The 17,977-nt window shown below is 37.8% G+C and overlaps 1 protein-coding gene across 1 annotated transcript in view; it reads left to right on the top strand.

Annotated features, from left to right (window-relative positions):
* Nucleotides 1–325: 325 nt before the first annotated feature.
* Nucleotides 326–17,977, top strand: part of foxo (forkhead box, sub-group O) — a 68,303-nt gene continuing 50,651 nt past the window's right edge. Inside the window, exon 1 of the mRNA XM_088038446.1 lies at nucleotides 326–795. Within this exon, the coding sequence (XP_087894572.1) occupies nucleotides 421–795 (375 nt within the window). The 5' untranslated portion in view covers nucleotides 326–420. The remainder of the gene's footprint in view (nucleotides 796–17,977) is intronic.

Raw genomic sequence — 17,977 nt, forward strand, 5'->3', positions numbered from 1 at the left:
CCAGGTACAGTGTCACGTGCAGAATCCGGTGCGTGTGGTACAATTACACAATCAAGTGTGCGTGCGTGGCGCCATCGCGTGCGCATGCCCGAGTGGGCATGTCCTCCGCCGCCGCTGCAAGCAGAAAGTCTGCAGCCAAGCACACGCCGTGCGATCCTCGTGGCGAAAGTAGCGGTCGCCAGCATCGTCTCCGGAATTACGCGCAAACTGCGCCGCAACGTGTAGTGTTTGTCTTTCACTCGAGCTTATCACGAGATAACGGCCATCGGGCATGGAACAACGTCGGTCGCAGAGTGTTTAGTGTCGTGCGTGCACCAGGAGTCGCCACCTGGAGATGACCGTTCTGTGACTGTATTGCGTCGCAATTATATTTAGACGTTGTGCAAGCGAAAGTCGGGCCGACGCCGCCAAAAGGGGTTTATGGACTGCTACAAGATGAACCTCAACATCATGGAGCCGCTGACCGAACTCGAAGGCTTCGAGCCCCAGACCCGCGCGCGCTCGAACACGTGGCCGCTGCCGCGACCCGAGAACTATGTGGAGCCCGGCGAAGAGGGCAACAAGTGTGGGCTGCCCGCCGCCCCGGCGCCCGCCGTCGCCGCCGTCGTTCCCGCGAAGAAGAACTCGAGCCGTCGCAACGCTTGGGGGAATCTCAGCTACGCGGACCTCATCACGCAAGCGATCACCTCTTCGCCGGATAAGAGACTCACCCTGTCGCAGATCTACGAGTGGATGGTGCAGAACGTGCCCTACTTCAAGGACAAAGGTGACAGCAACAGTTCTGCAGGTTGGAAGGTGCGTTGGCGAACTCTTTTCTCCTCCAATTATAACATGTTTACATGGGTGACGTCCGGCGGTGTTGCTCTATTCGCATTCCGCGAAAGAACGCACCACAAGTGGCCTTGGGCATTTTACGCTCTTGGACGGCGAGTTCTCAATCACTGGCCTTGACTTCCACGTGGAGTGTGTTTTTATACACAATTATTACAACCGGACACTATTAAACTATTCCGAATTGCTCCGAGTCACTGACAGTGCTAGTTTTATTGCACGATTAGCGCTAAAGTGCACTTTTTTTTACTGCGCTTATCAAACACTGATAAAACTCGAAATTACTGACATATGCATGCGTCGCCACTTTTTCATTTCTTTTATTATTCAGAACTGGGTTAACTATGCTCTCAACAGTTTCGAATTACGCCCAAAGTTCAACGATCCAACGAAAAAAATTTTTGACATTCACACTATTTCTCAATAAACCTCAAAATATAAAGGCCTTTGGCACCTGCGAATAATATCCTTTGGAAACGTTTCAAGTTTCAACATAAAAATCAAGGCGGCTCTGAAACTCGCCATTTTCCAAAATGAACATCATCTAGTTACCTTTGGACTTGTGTCACACCGAAAAATTTAGCAGAGTTTTGAAGTTATGCATTTTGAAATTTGAACTAACAATCGCAGGCGGCTAGATGAAAATCTTTTTTTGCAACACGCTGTACATTCGTAAAAAACAAACTAAACATTCCCAAAAAATAGAGAGAGAGAGAGACGTAAATTTCTTACCTTTCTCTTAATTTCTTCTTAATAAGAATTAGAATCGTTTAAAGTTCTTATATGCAGAAACCTGGATAACTCCCTTATTTTTGCAGCAAATTTTAACTATTAATGCTCACTTTACGCAGAATTTTGCGAGGAATCCAAAACTATGCGAAATGTTCAAATGCGTCAATAAATAACGGAATTAGAAGTGTAAATTTTGGGTTCCTATTATGGATAAACCTCGATAATTTGTGCTCATTACACGGAGAATTTTACGAGGAATCCAAAACTGGTCGAATTGTTCACATACGTTAACAAATAACCGAATAAGAAGCGTTTACACTCTCGCATAATAAATTTTGAGTTTCTGTATGTATAAACCTTGATAACTCTCTTAGTTTTGGAGCAAAATTTAACTACATATTAATTCTCATTTTACGCAGAATTTCACGTAAAATCAAAAACTGGAGACGTTTTCACGCACGTTGATTAATAACCGATTTAAGCATTAAAGTTGTGGATAGTAAATTTTGAATTTCTGTATGTATAAACCTCGATAACTCCGTTATTTTTGGAGCAAATTTAAACTACTAGTGGTCATTTTACGCAGAATTTGACGAGGAATCCAAATTTTTCGAAATATTTTCACATAGGCCAATAAAATCGAATTAGTAGTCTACTAGTCTAATCTCGTGTAGTAAATTTTGAGCTCCTCAAATACGTACGTCAATAATTAACGACATTAGAAACGTTTAAATTCACGGAATGTGACTTTTATTACCTATATCTGTCTAAACATCAATGACTCGCTTATTTTTGGAGCAAATTTTAACTATTTGTACTCATTTTACGCAGAATTTCACGTAGAATCCAAAACTGGGCGATATTTATACGTATATCAACAAATAACTGAATTAGAAGTGTTTAAAATTGCGGATAGTGAATTTCTAATTAATCTCACGATTCATAAAATCACTAAATCTATCAACATTTTGAAAATTTGAGTATAGTCTGCGCATTACCGTCAACGTCACACATAAAGGATGCTTCGCACTTTATTTCACCGTTTTTGACATTTTTGTGGGCGCCAAATTTAAAACGCGGCCCCGCGAGTCGTAAATACCCTTGACGTTTTGCAGTGGCGCCATCTGTCGATCAAAAGCGACACGCACCCCTTATAGGCATCCAACTTATCGACAATAAAACGCGAAGATAAATGAATATGGCGACGGCATTATTAAAAGTGAAACGTGTCAGCGTGTCCTCAATACAGCCCGCCTAATTTTAAACTTGAGCTAACCGTATGCATTCCACAAGCCGGCGCTGTCGAATATTTAAAATTCGACGTGCAATTTACGGGAATTTAATAAAGCGAACTTATTCGGACGCTCGCGGAAGCCGACCTTGGCTATTGTGACAAGCAAAACTTGCGAAATTTGACGGTTGTCACCTTGGAAAGTAGAATTTTTCTCGTCTCGTTACATAAGAGCGATTTTAATTGGGCGCCGAGGCAAAAAGGCATTCAGGGACTTTGTAGTTGCAGCGAGCGAAAATCGAATTTGCCAATAAGTTCTGTAAACTAGCGAGAGTGTAACCTTCTATTTTGCATATAAAATAGTTGATAATGTGCGCCACGTGATGAGAATTGCGGTGCCAGCCTGTCCTAGTCATGGCTGCACATCGCAATTATTTAAGAAACCGAAGCGGCCCAAAATAATCTCATCTCATGAATGAAGCGTCATAAAGTGGTGGCGGTAAAAATCACAACTTGTTTACTACGCGTTTCTAAACAATAATAATAATGTTTGTTTTGACGGTGCCGATATTTGCATTAAAATCAAAACCATTACCTGTGTTATAGTGCGCTTCCGATTTACCGTCTTGGAAAGAGAGCTTTTTCGGACTTTGAATAACCTGATTCGACGACGGGTATTGAGGACAAGTCGCCAGTTTCTACATCCTTGAATAACGATCAAATGACCATTAATTATAATAAATTAGGAGTGACTCCGAGTCGAAAAAACGCGAAAAAACTTCCTACAGGTCCGATAAAGTGCGCTTTTGCTACATTTTTGTCTGCCGCTTATTATTTACTCGCTCGAATTGGTACCGACTTTACTCATTATCACATGTTTGGAGGTCAAGACCTTTATCCCCATTTGCGATATTTCCCAACATGTGTTGTGATGTGGTTACATTTAATATATCTAACACACTATAAAGTTGGGATTTTCGGACGGTACGAAAACGCTTTAGATAACACTTTCATTGTAATACACCTCAAAAATGCATTTCGCAGAACTGTTATTTATTTACTTTTTAATCTAATCTTCTTGTTGGTGTGATTTTTACGCGAAACTACCTACCTTTATCTTTCATTGTAAATAAACTTTGTCGGCCTTGAAATCAGGTGGAATTGTTCTAACTGTAATTGGAATTACGCAAAGTTGCTACGAATGAATTGGAGTTGGAAGAAATCAATTGATAACGTTTGGATATATGGAATCTGAAAAATTCTATGATAAGGAGTTGTCCGTTTTTCTGGGAAAAATTTTGTTGTTGTTTTGCGCAGTTGAGTTTCCGAAGCGGGCTATTGAACTTTTGTTGTTTTTCTTAGTTTGGTTGAGTTTTTTTTGCACGTTTTGGTGGGAATTACCATTCTTGTGGACACCCCCAAAATCGTCAATTTTTAAGGTAAATGGGAATTTCTAAAATCCGTCCCTTTGGGATTTATAACAGTACATTGGGTATTCAAAAATAAATAACAAATTTTCCAAATTTCATTACGTTGGCATTAAAATTACCAAAATTACAGCTCCGAATGCAAAATATTAGAAATTTTTGGCTCATTCTAAAATTGTAAATTTCTAAAGTCCGTCCCTGGCGCGCTAGAATTTTGAAATTTGGAACAGTAAATTGGCCAGTCAAAAGTAACAAGTTCCCCAAATTTCATTGCGTTTGCATTAAAACTACTAAAATTACAGGGCCGAATGCACAATATCGAAAATTTTTGGCTCATTCTCTAAATGGAAATTTCTAAAATCCGTCCCTGTTGCTCTAAAATTTTGAGATTCAAAACACTGAATTGTCCATTTAAAAGTAACAAGTTCCCCAAATTTCATTGCGTTTGCATTATGAAATTTGGGGAACTTGTTACTTTGACTGGCCAATTTACTGTTCCAAATTTCAAAATTCTAGAGCGCCAGGGACGGACTTTAAAAATTTACAATTGTCCATTTAAAAGTAACAAGTTCCACAAATTTCGTTACATGGGCACTCAAACTACTAAAATTACAGGGCCGAATGCAAAATATTGGAAATTTTCGGCTCATTCTCTAAATAAAAATTTCTAAAATCCGTGCCTGTCGCTCGGAAATTTTGAGATTTTAAACAGTGAATTGGCAATTCGAAAGTAACATGTTCTCCAAATTTCATCGCATTGGCATTAAAACTACTAAAATTATAGGGCCGCATGCAAAATATTGGAAATTTTTGCCTCATTCTAAAATGAGAAATTTCTAAAATCCGTCCCTGTCGCTCTAAAATTTTGGGATTTAGAACAGTGAATTAGCGACTCAAAAGTAACAAGTTTTTCAAATTTCTTTACGTTGGCGTGAAGACTACTGAAATTATAGTAGTTTTTTCAATTACAGAAATTTTTGGTTCATTCTAAAATTGGAAATTTCTAAAAACCGTCCCTGGCGTTTTAAAATTTTGAGTTTTAGCACAATAAATTATCTACCCAAAAGACACAAGTTCGCCAAATTTCATTACGTTTTCACTAAAAATACGAAAATTGCAGGGCCGGATACAAAATTTTGAAAAACTTTGCTCCAGTCTAAATGAAAATTTCAAAATTTGAAAACCAGAAACAGATTTTTTTTAGAAATTCGTCATTTCTTGGCTCCTTTTTCCGATCAAAGTCTGAGGATGCTTCAATAAAAAAATAATCTTTACGATCAGATTAACCCGCAATATAGTTCGCCATCCGCACTAAAACCCATGGAAAAATTTCGTTTTGACAAGAATGGTTTACTAGATAATTACAAAGTCAAATAACCCAATCTGAATAATCCCCGATAAAAACCTTCGCCTCGCCAGTGTGACCAATATTCGGCTTCCAAATGAGTTGCTGATTGTCCGTCTCATTATTCATCCGAAATCGGTTAATTTACCGTCTCGAAAGATACATTTTAACTCTGACGCCATAAATGTAAACTTACACCGTTTCGAATTGAATTGATTAGTAGTTAAACGGGTTAAATAATTTGAACTTATAAATATACAAAACGGGTTTCTAGGCTCGCTGTCGTCTTTTTGAGGTGTATAATGTTGTGCACTTCTCTATTACTTATCTTATCACGCAGTGTTGAAACTGAAGGGTTATCTTCCAATCACATGCCTCCTACGTTGCCAAGTCTCATCGGCGATTTGCTCTTTGCCCCCGGAGGAGTTCCAAAACGCGCCTTGGTAAAAGTAAAAGGCGATTTTGCGCCGATTTTATGTAACTGCATCTTTTTGCAGGTACTGCACTAGTCATGATGCAATTCATTTTCTAATTTCGTGTCATATGAAAATAGTTTTAACACACATTTCGTTTCTTGCGTAACCGGAGAAAAACCGACTTGTCCCAAGGACGCTTTTCGCTTTCTTTCTCTGCGAAGTGATTTTTTGATTCGCCATCGTTTTATTAGCGGATGACCTATATGCCTCCAAGACGGTCTAAAAATACCCCGAATCCGACGCAATTACCTTCTTTTAATTCTGCAATGGCCAACTCCGCGACAATGTACTACTCGATGGTTTATTATATGCACAGGCTTCGAAGCCACAAAGAGACGAGCAAACCTCCGGCAAAGGACTGACAGCAATCAGGTATCCCCGGCAACTGCTTGTATAAAGCTTCGCCCCGACACATATTCCTCCGCTGGATAAATAATTGAAAACCGACACAATCTCAAATTAGAGCGAATCTTCATTTATTCGAAGAAAATCCGAACAGCTTTTGGCGAAGCAGATCGATTTCGCCACAACTAATGCTAAAAATAACGCGCCAGCTACCGGAATTAGCCGCGAAATGAGCTGTCATAAAAAATTATTAACGACAAATCCCTGAAATAAATTTTCAAACTGAAAATTAGCGTATTTATAGACAGGCAGCTTGGGCTATTAGTGCTGTCGAAGATACAAGAGAGGCTAAAAATATTTTCGGCCGCATTATCAGCGCTAAATTTAATCGGATTCGCGATAAGTAATCTGTCGAATGGTTCGAGGATTTTGGACGTTTATTGGAGCAGGTTTATCAGTCTTGACGGGGCTCTCATTGCTCATTATTCGCGGAAACGTCGGGAAATTCCTAGGCCTGGCCTGGATAATTTAAAGTTTTTGGCCCAATCTATAAATTCGTCTCTTTTAATGCACGATTTTGGATTTGGGATTTGCGTGAAATTCTACGTAAAATTAAATTTTCGACTAAAGCGAAAAACGATTTTTAGCAAAGAAAATGCGAGGAAAACGATGGCGAAAACCACATCTCGATATCTGTTGTGGTTTCCGAGACATAAGGAAATTTTTTCCACTAGAAGCAAACAAAAATGTTTTTCGAAAATTTGTAAATTGGTGCTTTTGGTGCTATTGCAATGAAATTTGGGAAATTTACAATTTTTAGCCTGCGCATTAAGTGTGTCAAGTTTCAATTTTTTTCCGTGAAAAACATAAATTTTAGAAATTTTCTCCACTCGGAGCAACCAAAAATTTTCAACATTTTTTTCGAAAATTCGTGATTTTGGGGTTTTTAACGCGATTGCAATGAAATTTGGGGAGTTTACTACTTTTAGCCTGCTTATTAAATTTTCCAATGAAAAACAAAAATTGTTTTTGAACCTACAAAAATTTGGCTCTCTGGCGACTACTCAAAAATTCAAACCGCCATAACTCAGTTATTCGTTGACATACCTGAAAAATTCGTACAGGTTTGGATTTTGCGTCAAATTCTGCGTAAAATGAGCTATGAAAACCAAAATTTTCTCAAAAAATTAGCGAGATATCAGAAATTTGACATAGTTACTTTTAGTCACGCAATTTCTCCCAATCCTTTGGAATTTGGAATCTGCATGGAATTCTGGGTAAAATGAGCCGTAACACCGCAGAAATTAGCGAGAAATCGACCGAAAAAATAATTTCTTTTGCTGCTGACTGTACATACATACTCATACATACAAATTGTAATATTTAAAGAAAACATTAAATATGTAGATATTAATATAATTAATTATTTACTTGACGCACTCAGTCACCGTTGGGTGTCAAGGTGACTTAATTAATACGTCTAATTAGCTTCATTAATTAATATACGCACTATGTAATATCAACATTGTAAGACGTTACGCAATGATTTGCCCACTTTTAAAATCCACAAACCCACAAAAATCTGAAATTAATGAAATAGAGAGACCGCCAATGATACCTGAAAATAATATTCGACCTTCAATTAATAAAAAATGTAATGAGCATGTGACAATGTTGTAGGTCAAACATTAAAATCCACTTCCTTTGAATGCGTGGGAAATGCGGACTGTTCCTTATCGACAAAAAATTCGACAATGAGATAACAAAACCACATGCAACTGCACAGAAAGCGAACAAATCAATGGCCGAAGATTACTTTGGCGATTATTCCACATCTGTATCGATCCATCCGTCATTAGTACACCTAAATACTAGAGGAGCGAGTGCGCCTAAACGTTAAAAATAAAACTCAATCAAAGACGCATTTAACAAACCCCAACAATCGCCATAAAAAAGCAATCTTTCTCCCGGGGAAAGACGCAAAATGCAGAATTATTTCCAGCACCGCCGACCAGAAAAGTGCGCATTTCAAATCACGGCAGAATGTGGGTTCATTAATAAATAAAGCTTCGCGGTTTGTTAGTAAACAAGAGTTTTGTATGCCACGTAATTGTGGCATAAGATTGTGTTTGTAAATAAATGACAATACCGGTTTCCAATACACGTGTGCGTAATTTCCATCCCAGGCCATTCTTCACTTCCTTTCTACCCTCAGATAATGCGAACTAATCAAAAGATTTTTCGTGGAGAAATGAGCGAACGTACGCTCTCGCATTCAAAGGTGCCAAAAGTTATTTATGTAACAGCGTCAAATCGGTTACAAATAAGACGACGCGAGCCGAGAGAGGTGCAAATTGTCCGGGGAACTAAGGCTTTTATTTCAATTTTCAATCAAATTCGAAAATTTGGGTTTTAGCGGCGTTATCTTGAGACTTTTTGCACGTGTACTGTACAACGTTTTATGTACGATTGTTGTCCATTTTGAAATGTTCCATTTTCAAAATTTATAAAAAAAATGAATGAAAAATCGTAAATAACAGTCATTTTTGTAACAAGTGGCAAAATGGTGCAGTTTTACGCACGAGACGTGGTTTGTTCAACGAGGCAGTAGGTCGAATTTTTTTCGCACGAATAGTAAACAAGATTTTTTCTACAATCGCGGCAAAATCGATCGAAATTTAAAGAGAAATACTTCAAGTGGCAGTTCTAAAATTGTTTTACTTACTCTTCAATCCCGAAAATTCTGAATTTTTGCGCAGATTCAACGGACAGAATTTGGGCAGTCGGCGCGAATAATCAACCTCGATATCTCGCTTATTTTGGGAGCAATTTTGAAGTATATATGCTCATTTTACGGAGAATTTCTCGCAGAATCTAAAACTGTGCGACTTCTTCACGTGCGTCAATAAATAACTGAAATAGAAGGGTTTTAATTTGTGGATAATGTGCCATAAAAAAAAATTGTCCTCACTTGGCTTTGAATTTCAAGTCATGTCTGCGATTTAAGAAGCAGTCGTTTGTTTCTGTCAAGTAATTTGACAATTGCTCATTTTATGCTCATTTTACGGAGAATTTCTCGCAGAATCTAAAACTGTGCGACTTCTTCACGTGCGTCAATAAATAACTGAAATAGAAGGGTTTTAATTTGTGGATAATGTGCCATAAAAAAAAATTGTCCTCACTTGGCTTTGAATTTCAAGTCATGTCTGCGATTTAAGAAGCAGTCGTTTGTTTCTGTCAAGTAATTTGACAATTGACAATTCAACTGGAACTTTTGTGGAAATTTTAATGAAAGATAAAAAATTTATCCACTCTTGCTTTTGTTTTTTTTAATAACTTCAAAATTGACAGCTGTCAAAGTGACAAATAAGGACAGGCTGTGGTATTCCAAAGGTAACTGAGGATGAGTTTTCATTTGATCTCTCGACATAAACCTCGATATTTTGCTAATTTTAAGTATTTGTGCTCATTTTAGGCAGAATTTCACGAGAATTTCAAAACTCAAGTCACATTTTCAAAATGCCATCTTCAAAAATTAAAAACACGAATATAATTTATTTTAAAGCGACGTTGCCGAATTCGATTTCCTTCCACATCTAGAAACTACCTCATAATCCGTGGAAAAGGCCGCCCCTAAAAATTTTAGTGCTGGAAAATGCGAAACACATTGAAAACACGAAAGGAAAATCGTCTTTATTTTCAAACAAATTAAAACACAGCACAAATAAATAAATAAAAATCCAAAGCCAACGTCGACTAATCGGCCGCTTCTTGACCTTTAACACGTGACTCTCTAATCCGCGTTTTTATAAACACGCGATAACCGCCATTTTGTCGCTCCGAAGGATTTTGAATTCGAGCGCAACTGACCACATCCAAGGAAAGAGGTTATAAAAGTTGATCCGCCTTATTGGTCATAATAATAAGGTGAAACGCGGACGCAATATACCGAATATGGCCGGGTCCCCCATATATATAAAGGATGACATATTGGTTCATTTCAAGTTTGAGCTATCGCAGGCGGCCGACTGCATCTTACTCGGGGAATGTGGAGGAAGAATAACTCAACTTGCCCAGCAAACAAACTTTACATAATTCGATGGATCTAAGTGAATTCGAGGAGACAACATGTGGTGGCGTCCAAAAAACAACTCCTCCTCTGCAGAACCAACGCCATAAAAGCGTTATTATTATTGCGTTGTGCTTTATTAACTGCCATGAGGAGAATGATGGGCTAATTTACAAAGAGTTCACTGCGCTACATCATAATCAACGTTAAATTTTTCACAAGCTTTTCCTCTCACAGATGCACTTTTTCACGCGGAAATCCCCGAACTGCATGACGTCATGTCCCTCCAATCCCGTGCGCTTCCAATGACCGTGACGTCACGAATCGCCTACCGGAGCTTCAGTAATTTAAAAATGATGATTTACGGCGATTTTTATTGGCTCGCACGAGAAGAATTCATATCTCCGACCTTCACATCTATGACATCAGATCGCAGCGAATTATCCAATCAAACGAACAAGAAACCATCGTTTTGATTAAAGACCGTCTGATTTATAAAACGTATTCGCTTAATTAGACGGAAAAAACCGAGAAAAATGTCAAATCTGGTCAAACGAGTTATTACCAAACGATTTCCACGTGCGCGGTGATTCACAATTATGATATTTGAAAAGTGACGTTTGGTTTTCCCGCGGATTTACGACGTAGTAATTGAAGTTTTCGCCCAAAAAGTCTATTCCTGCCGCAGTTTGTGTTCGTTTGAAAACGTCGACCTTCCAATGATATTACGTGACGTCATTGTGTTGGCATATTACGCACCATTTTAGTGCAGACGGGTCGCGGAGCAAAGTTTACAAACGTCAACAAACACTGCGAGCGCGTCCTCGGGGGTGGAAAATCATTTTCTGCCCTTGTGGCGCAATTTACTACATCCAAAGTCCATTCATGACTGATTGTTGTGGACGCGTAGTGACTATAAATAAAGTCGTACACCGGGGGCCATAAAACGGCCTTTTCGGACTCCGGCAATAAAGAGGCTGTGATTCACGGAAGCATAATTCCGCGAAAAATTAATAGTTTCATTGCATTAAAATTCAATGTCAAGGCGAGTGTGGCTACACGTGCTGCAGAGTTTCAAATAATTTTGTAATGCGTTTGCCACTCCTCGCATTCTTGACGGTCGTGAAGTTAGGCGCTCATTTTCGAAATGCTAATGCAACAAATTCACGTCAGTTGTTTGTTTACAGCGAAATGATTAATAAGAAATTGTCTAGCCGAGTTCAAGCACCTCGCGAAATTCGCCGTTTTTTTGGAAAAGAACTGCGCGTTAAGTCGAAATGAGTGGAGGAAAACTGGTAGTTTCCTTTGGTTTGTCGTAATAAAACATGAATACTCAACTACCTTGACTTTTATCTGAATGAAAACTTGCAATCGTAATTAACATGAATACAGAAAAACGTTTCTATAATATTTATGGTTCTGGCACGGCTCAATCCACAGGTGGCGTTTCGGTGGGTTCCACGTTCGAAGGTGGAGGAAAAATTCAAAAAGGAATTTGTTCCAACGTGTAATTTCTTGTTAATTGGTAATATGGGAAACTAAAATTAGAAATTGGAGGCTCGTCTTGGTACTCATGCGCCGTTGAAATCGTGTGACGTTGGATATGACATTGAATTTGCTTAATAATAGACAGTGTATAATAAACTAGTTCCATAATGTTGGCGAAGCATTACTACACATACCGTGGTAATTCGAACCCGAAATACCAAGAGAATTGTTGCTTTATACAGGCTGGAACAAAAATAAACAACAAAAATCAAATTTGAGTAGGAAAATCAAGAAATCCTACCGTTTTGGTAGGGACATCCTTCGAGTTCGAGCAGCACTTTGGTCAGCTTTTCTAGAAATAAACAAAAGTCGGTTAACTCAACGTTGAAAAATTCCCAAATTTTTGAAATTAAGCACTTCTACATGACCTGTTTCCGACTAAATTATAATTGAATTAATTCGTAGAATCAGTGATTAAATCGACAACAAACGTAAGCAGACAGTTTTCTTTTTCAACAGATTTCAAAAATTCACTATTTTATCATGTTGGTTTTCGTAATCGTACTGGGTCAGTTTTTTGGAGATTTCTTTTATGTAAATACAGAATTTTCGACTTTTCCAAAGAACAGAACTAAAAAGGGAAAGCCCCTGACAAGGAAAATTCAACACGGCTTGAATTTTTTTTATTTAATTATTTAACAGCCAATACTTTTGTGCATGATTAGTTTGCGGTTTTATAACTTTAGAGTTTGATCCAAATGTAATTTTTAGCGATTTTCAAGAGTTTGTGGAACTAATAATCGAAATTTTCACTTCGTCCTAAAACAAAAATTAAAAAAAAAATGTTTCCAGTTCTAAAGTTTTAAAATTTGGTGGACTAAATCTGCGTGCTAAAAGGGGTAATGCCTCCAAGTTTCGTTCTTCGTACATTTCCAAAATTAGCGAAAATACGAATTTTAATGCAAAATATTGAAAATTTTCACTTCGTTCTAAAATAAAAAATTCCAAAAAATCGGTTTCCGGTTCTAAAATTTTGAAGACTAAATCCGCGTGCTAAAAGGAGGAATTTCTCTAAGTTTCACTCTTATAATCCTAAAATTTGAGAAAATAGGAAATTTAATTTAGAATATTGGAAATTTTCATTTCGATCTAAACCAAAAAAATTCCAAAAAATCAGTTTTCGGTTCTAAAATTTTGAAATTTAGCAGGCTAGATACATGTTTTAAAAGTAGTAATGCCTCCAAGTTTCTTGCTAATATTACGAAAATTAGCGAAAATATAAAATTTTATATGAAATATTAGAAATTTTCACTTCGTCCTAATCAAAAAAAAAACTAAAAAAATCGGTTCTGGGTTCTAAAATTTTGAAATTTCGCGAACAAAATACGCTTGTGAAAAGGAGTAATGCCTCCAAATTTCATTCATATACTCCTAAAATTTGCGAAAATACGAAATTTAAGACGGAATATTGGAAATTTTCACTTTGTTCTAAAAAAATTTAAAAAAATTAGTTTTCGGTTCTAAAAATTTGAAATGTGCCGAACTAAATACGCGCGCCAAAAGTACAACAAATTCTGCCAATGCGATTTTTAGACACGTGCCGTTTTCAAGAAAAATGGACTCATTTAGAACAGAGAATACGTGAAAAGAAATTAAATTTACCCAAGAAAACCAAGAAATTTCACCTTCTGCAGTTGGGGCCTGACAATAGCGAGGAAATTGATGGTGCGTTTTGCTCGCTTCAAAAATTGAGCACGGACCACCACAAATCAGCGCCTACCACGCCATTTTCTATTTTCGCTCTTGAAAAAACATTTGCACCAAACTTAATGTTATCGTTTTTTTTTTGTTTCAGGTGAGCTGATCAAGCCAAAACATGCCGTCTCGTAGGTAGTAGGTGAGCGCCTCTGCTGTTGATGTTATTATTTATATTTAAGCGTTGAACCTTGATGGTGGTGTCACACGTCGGTGTTTGTTTTGATTTTATTGTGAACATCCTAAAAATAGTCGCAAGTTTGTATATAGTCGGTCGGTTCCGTGCGATGGATACCTCTCATCAGTCAGGCAACTTAACAGGGCTAACTTTTGGCAAACGCGAAACGAAGGAGGTATTGCCATGTGCTTATACTAAGCTTTATTAATAGATATGAAAATAAACTTCGGCCACCTTCCTGCCAGATTCCAGACATTCGCCTGCATATTCCGTTGTGCATGAGTGCCAACTTTTAAACACGACGCGATTTTTCAAAGCCGCCTTCGTGGAAGTGTTAATTTTACTTTGTTGCTCGATGACGCTCCGCACTGTTTTGAAAATGCGAAAAGCCTCCTCGCCCCCGAAACGTGTCCTGTTTCCCAATTCCGTAATGAGATGTATTTAGGTGACCCGCACCTTTTGAATGTCATCCGCGCTCCCGAAGACCAGAGGGTGTTAATTCGCTAATTCGCAGCTCGCTTAATTGGGCAGCAAGTTGAAAATATGAGGAGCCTATTACCCTGTTGTAGGTCCTGTCTAAAGTTGTGTCGTTGGGGTGGGGCCACCCACCTGTTGCCCGGGGCTTCGAAGCGTCCTTGCGCTTGTCCGCCCGTCGAGCCGTGAAACCGCTCCTTGCTCTCATCGCAATAACTGCTTTATATACTCGTCATGCGGCAGGAGAGACGGCCACGGCGCTTGGACGAGCGTCAAACGAAGAAAAGGGATTTTTTTTTTAATAGTTGGGGAGGTCACGTTGAGCGAAATATTATGCAAGGCGATGGTTTTCTTAGATTCCATGCACCACTGTGGTAATCGGAATGAGAGAATTTTCGCGTGGCGGTGAAAAATCGGCGGTTTGTTAATGGGGGCTATGTTTTTTTACACGGCCGCTTGGTCGATTTCTCGCTTGGTTTTGGAGGGAATTTGAGTTATTTCGGCTCATTTTACGCAGAATTTTACGCTCATTTCAAATCCGGGCTTGAAATCCACGTACGACAACTATTAACTGACTGAGTTATGGCAGTTCAAAGTTTCGGAATTTTGGATATTTTTAATGCTCGATATCTTCGGCATTACGACAGATAAAAAGAAACGGTTAAAAGAATTGTTTTTCTCGCGTTTTTTTTTAGAATTTGCTCTCAAATGACCAAAATTTAAGAAAATGGCATAAAAACACCAAAATTACGAATTGTGGTAGAAAATTTCCAAAATTTATGTTATCCACGGGAAAATTTTGAAACTTGAAACACTTAATAAGCAACATAAAAGTAGTAAACTGCTCAAATTTTATTGCAATTGCGTTAAAAACACCAAAATTACGGATTTTCATAAAAAATTTCGAAAATTTTTGGTTGCTCCGAGTGGAGAAAATTTCCAAAATTTGTGTTGTCTACGGGCAAATTTTGAAACGCTTGATAAGCAGACTAAAAATAGTGAACCCTCAAATTCCATTGTAATCGCGTGAAAAATACAAAAGTTACGAATTTTCGTATAAAACGTTGAAAATTTTTGGTTGTTTCGAGTTTTTCACGGGAAAATTTTGAAACTTGGCACACTTAATTGGCTCCTAAAAGTAATAATTTCCCCAAATTTCATCGCAATCGCGTTAAAAACACCAAAATTACGAATTTTGGAAAAAAATGTTGAAAATCTTTGGTTGCTCCTAATGAAGAAAATTTCTAATGTTTGTGTTTTCCACGGGAAATTTTGAAACTTGGCACACTTAATAAGGAGGCTAAAAGTAGTAAAACCCTTAAATTTCATTGCAAAAATACGATTTTTCGCTTATTTTTATACCATTGCCGCTCATTTTACGCAGAATTTCACGAAGATTCTAAATCCAAAATCACTCGACTTTCGCAATTAAAACTGCGAAAATTATCAACTTTCCTAATCCTAAATCCACGGGAGTGTAAAAAATCATGGCACGGCATAAAAATTCTCCAAAAAATCGGACCAGATCCCCGTGGTATCGAATCGGAAAGGTTATTAGCGTCCCCTGCGTTTAAAAATAGCGCGCTTCAAAAAAATCCAAAGAATGCTGTTTTCAGAATGTCCAACTATCCGCCTGCAATTATTTCCAGATTTGTTCCTCAATGAAAAATTCACGTAAAGTGAATTGATTCGTGCTCAAATCGCGTAGGTGATCGGATTTGCAGCTAATGCGGGCGACTTTTGACCCCATTTAATTGATGTTGGTCATTCATTACTTAAAGACCCTGTCTGGATGAATAATTCCTGGCCTTTATTGAATCACGCCGATGCTTGTTTCCGATTACTTATTAAAGCGCGCGCATATTTAAAAACCCCCCAGAACAGTTGTTGTGTTGAAATCGTGCGGTAATGACGCGCTCTTGTTTGAAAATTTTTGCAACAGTCGCTGGAATTTGCAAGAGTAATTAATGAGTGATGTCGCGACGGGGTAGCAGCTCACAGACGTGACGACCCCGAATCTAATTAAACACAAGCCTATCTAATTGACAGTTTGATTACATCACATGTGACCACAACGCTCTGTCTGTCTCTGCCTCCCATCGTTCTCTACAGGTTGCTAAATACCAAATCTTTGATGTCGAGGCTCTATTTCGATATCCAGCTATCAGTAATGAAATGGACGTAAAAAAGAACTGTGTAAATACGCAATATATACGCAAATAAAGCTAGTTAGGTCGTTATGGGGGCTCGGGGAAAAAACGCGCTCGAATCTCCAGTGTGCACGGATACGAATAGACAGATACACGCTCGATTACAACTAACGATCTTCTATTTAAATTATTAATAAACCGAAATAAAGCAAATTAGTCCAGGAAGCGGATAATTCTACCGAAATGCTTATTAAATATACGCGTAATCCATTAATTTCCGTTAATTAACAAAGACTGCCGAGTAATTCGTATGGCTTCAATTATTACCGTGCCCTAAACAAGGGACATTTCATTTCGGTCGAGCTACACCTACTGGTCTGTGTTTTAATTATTGTCATCGTTAGAAGCGGACAAGAAATTACAGAGTGAAGTACTCATCAATCACGGTCTGGGGACTTCCTTTCCCTTATTCTTTTTTTTATATTTTTTTTATATTACAATGCGAGGGCTCTTTTTACGCAGAATTGCACGATTATTTGAGTTGTTTTTTTATTTAGTTTCTACATTTATGACGTCCTAAGTACAGTGGGTGATTAAAGAAATGGGTGAAGTTTTCTTACCTTGATTTGTTGATCTGCACAATGTTGTTTTACACAGCCATTTTTGAGTTGTTGGGGCTCATTGGACGCAGAATTTCAGGCCGATTCCAAATCCGGGTTTAATGCCGATCTGCGACAAGAAATAAGTGAGTTATGGGCATTCGAATTTCTGTTTTTTTATATATCGTTTGAGTTTTTCGGAAAAATTCGTGATTAAAACTACGCCAAAGTTTACCGGAAATTTTTGAAACTTGGCACCCTTAATAAACAAGCTAAAAGCAGAAAATCACTTAAATTTTATTGCAATCGCGTTACAAACTCCAAAACTACGAATTTTCATAAAAAATGTAGAAAATTTTTGGTTGCTCCGAGTGGAGAAAACTTCCAAAATTTGTGTTTTCCACGGGAAAATTTTGAAACTTGCCACACTTAATAAGCAGGCTAAAAGTAGTAAACTCGCCAAATTATTGCAATCGCGTTCAAGACATCAAAATTAAGAATTTTCGTAAAAAATTAACATTTTTGGTTGCTCCGAGTGGAAAAAATTTCTAAAAATTATGTTTTCCACGGGAAAGTTTTGAAACTTGGCACACTTAATAAGCAAGCTGAAAGTAGTCAACTCGCCAAATTTCAATGCAATAGCGTCAAAAACAGCAAAGTTACGAATTTTCGTAAAGAAATTTAAAAATTTTAGGTTGCTCTTTGTGGAGAAAATTTCCAAAATTTGTGTTTTCCACGGGAAAATTCTGAAACTTGGCATTCTTAAAAAGGAGGCTAAAAGTAGTAAACTCCTCAAATTTCATTGCAATCGCGTTAAAAACACCAAAATTATGAATTTTCGTAAAAAATGTTGAAAATTTTTGGTTGCTCCCAGTGG

Source organism: Gnatocerus cornutus, chromosome 6, assembly GCF_029298725.1.
Source record: "Gnatocerus cornutus isolate USDA-ARS CGAHR chromosome 6, icGnaCorn1.1, whole genome shotgun sequence".
Classification (NCBI taxonomy): Eukaryota; Metazoa; Arthropoda; class Insecta; order Coleoptera; family Tenebrionidae; genus Gnatocerus; species Gnatocerus cornutus.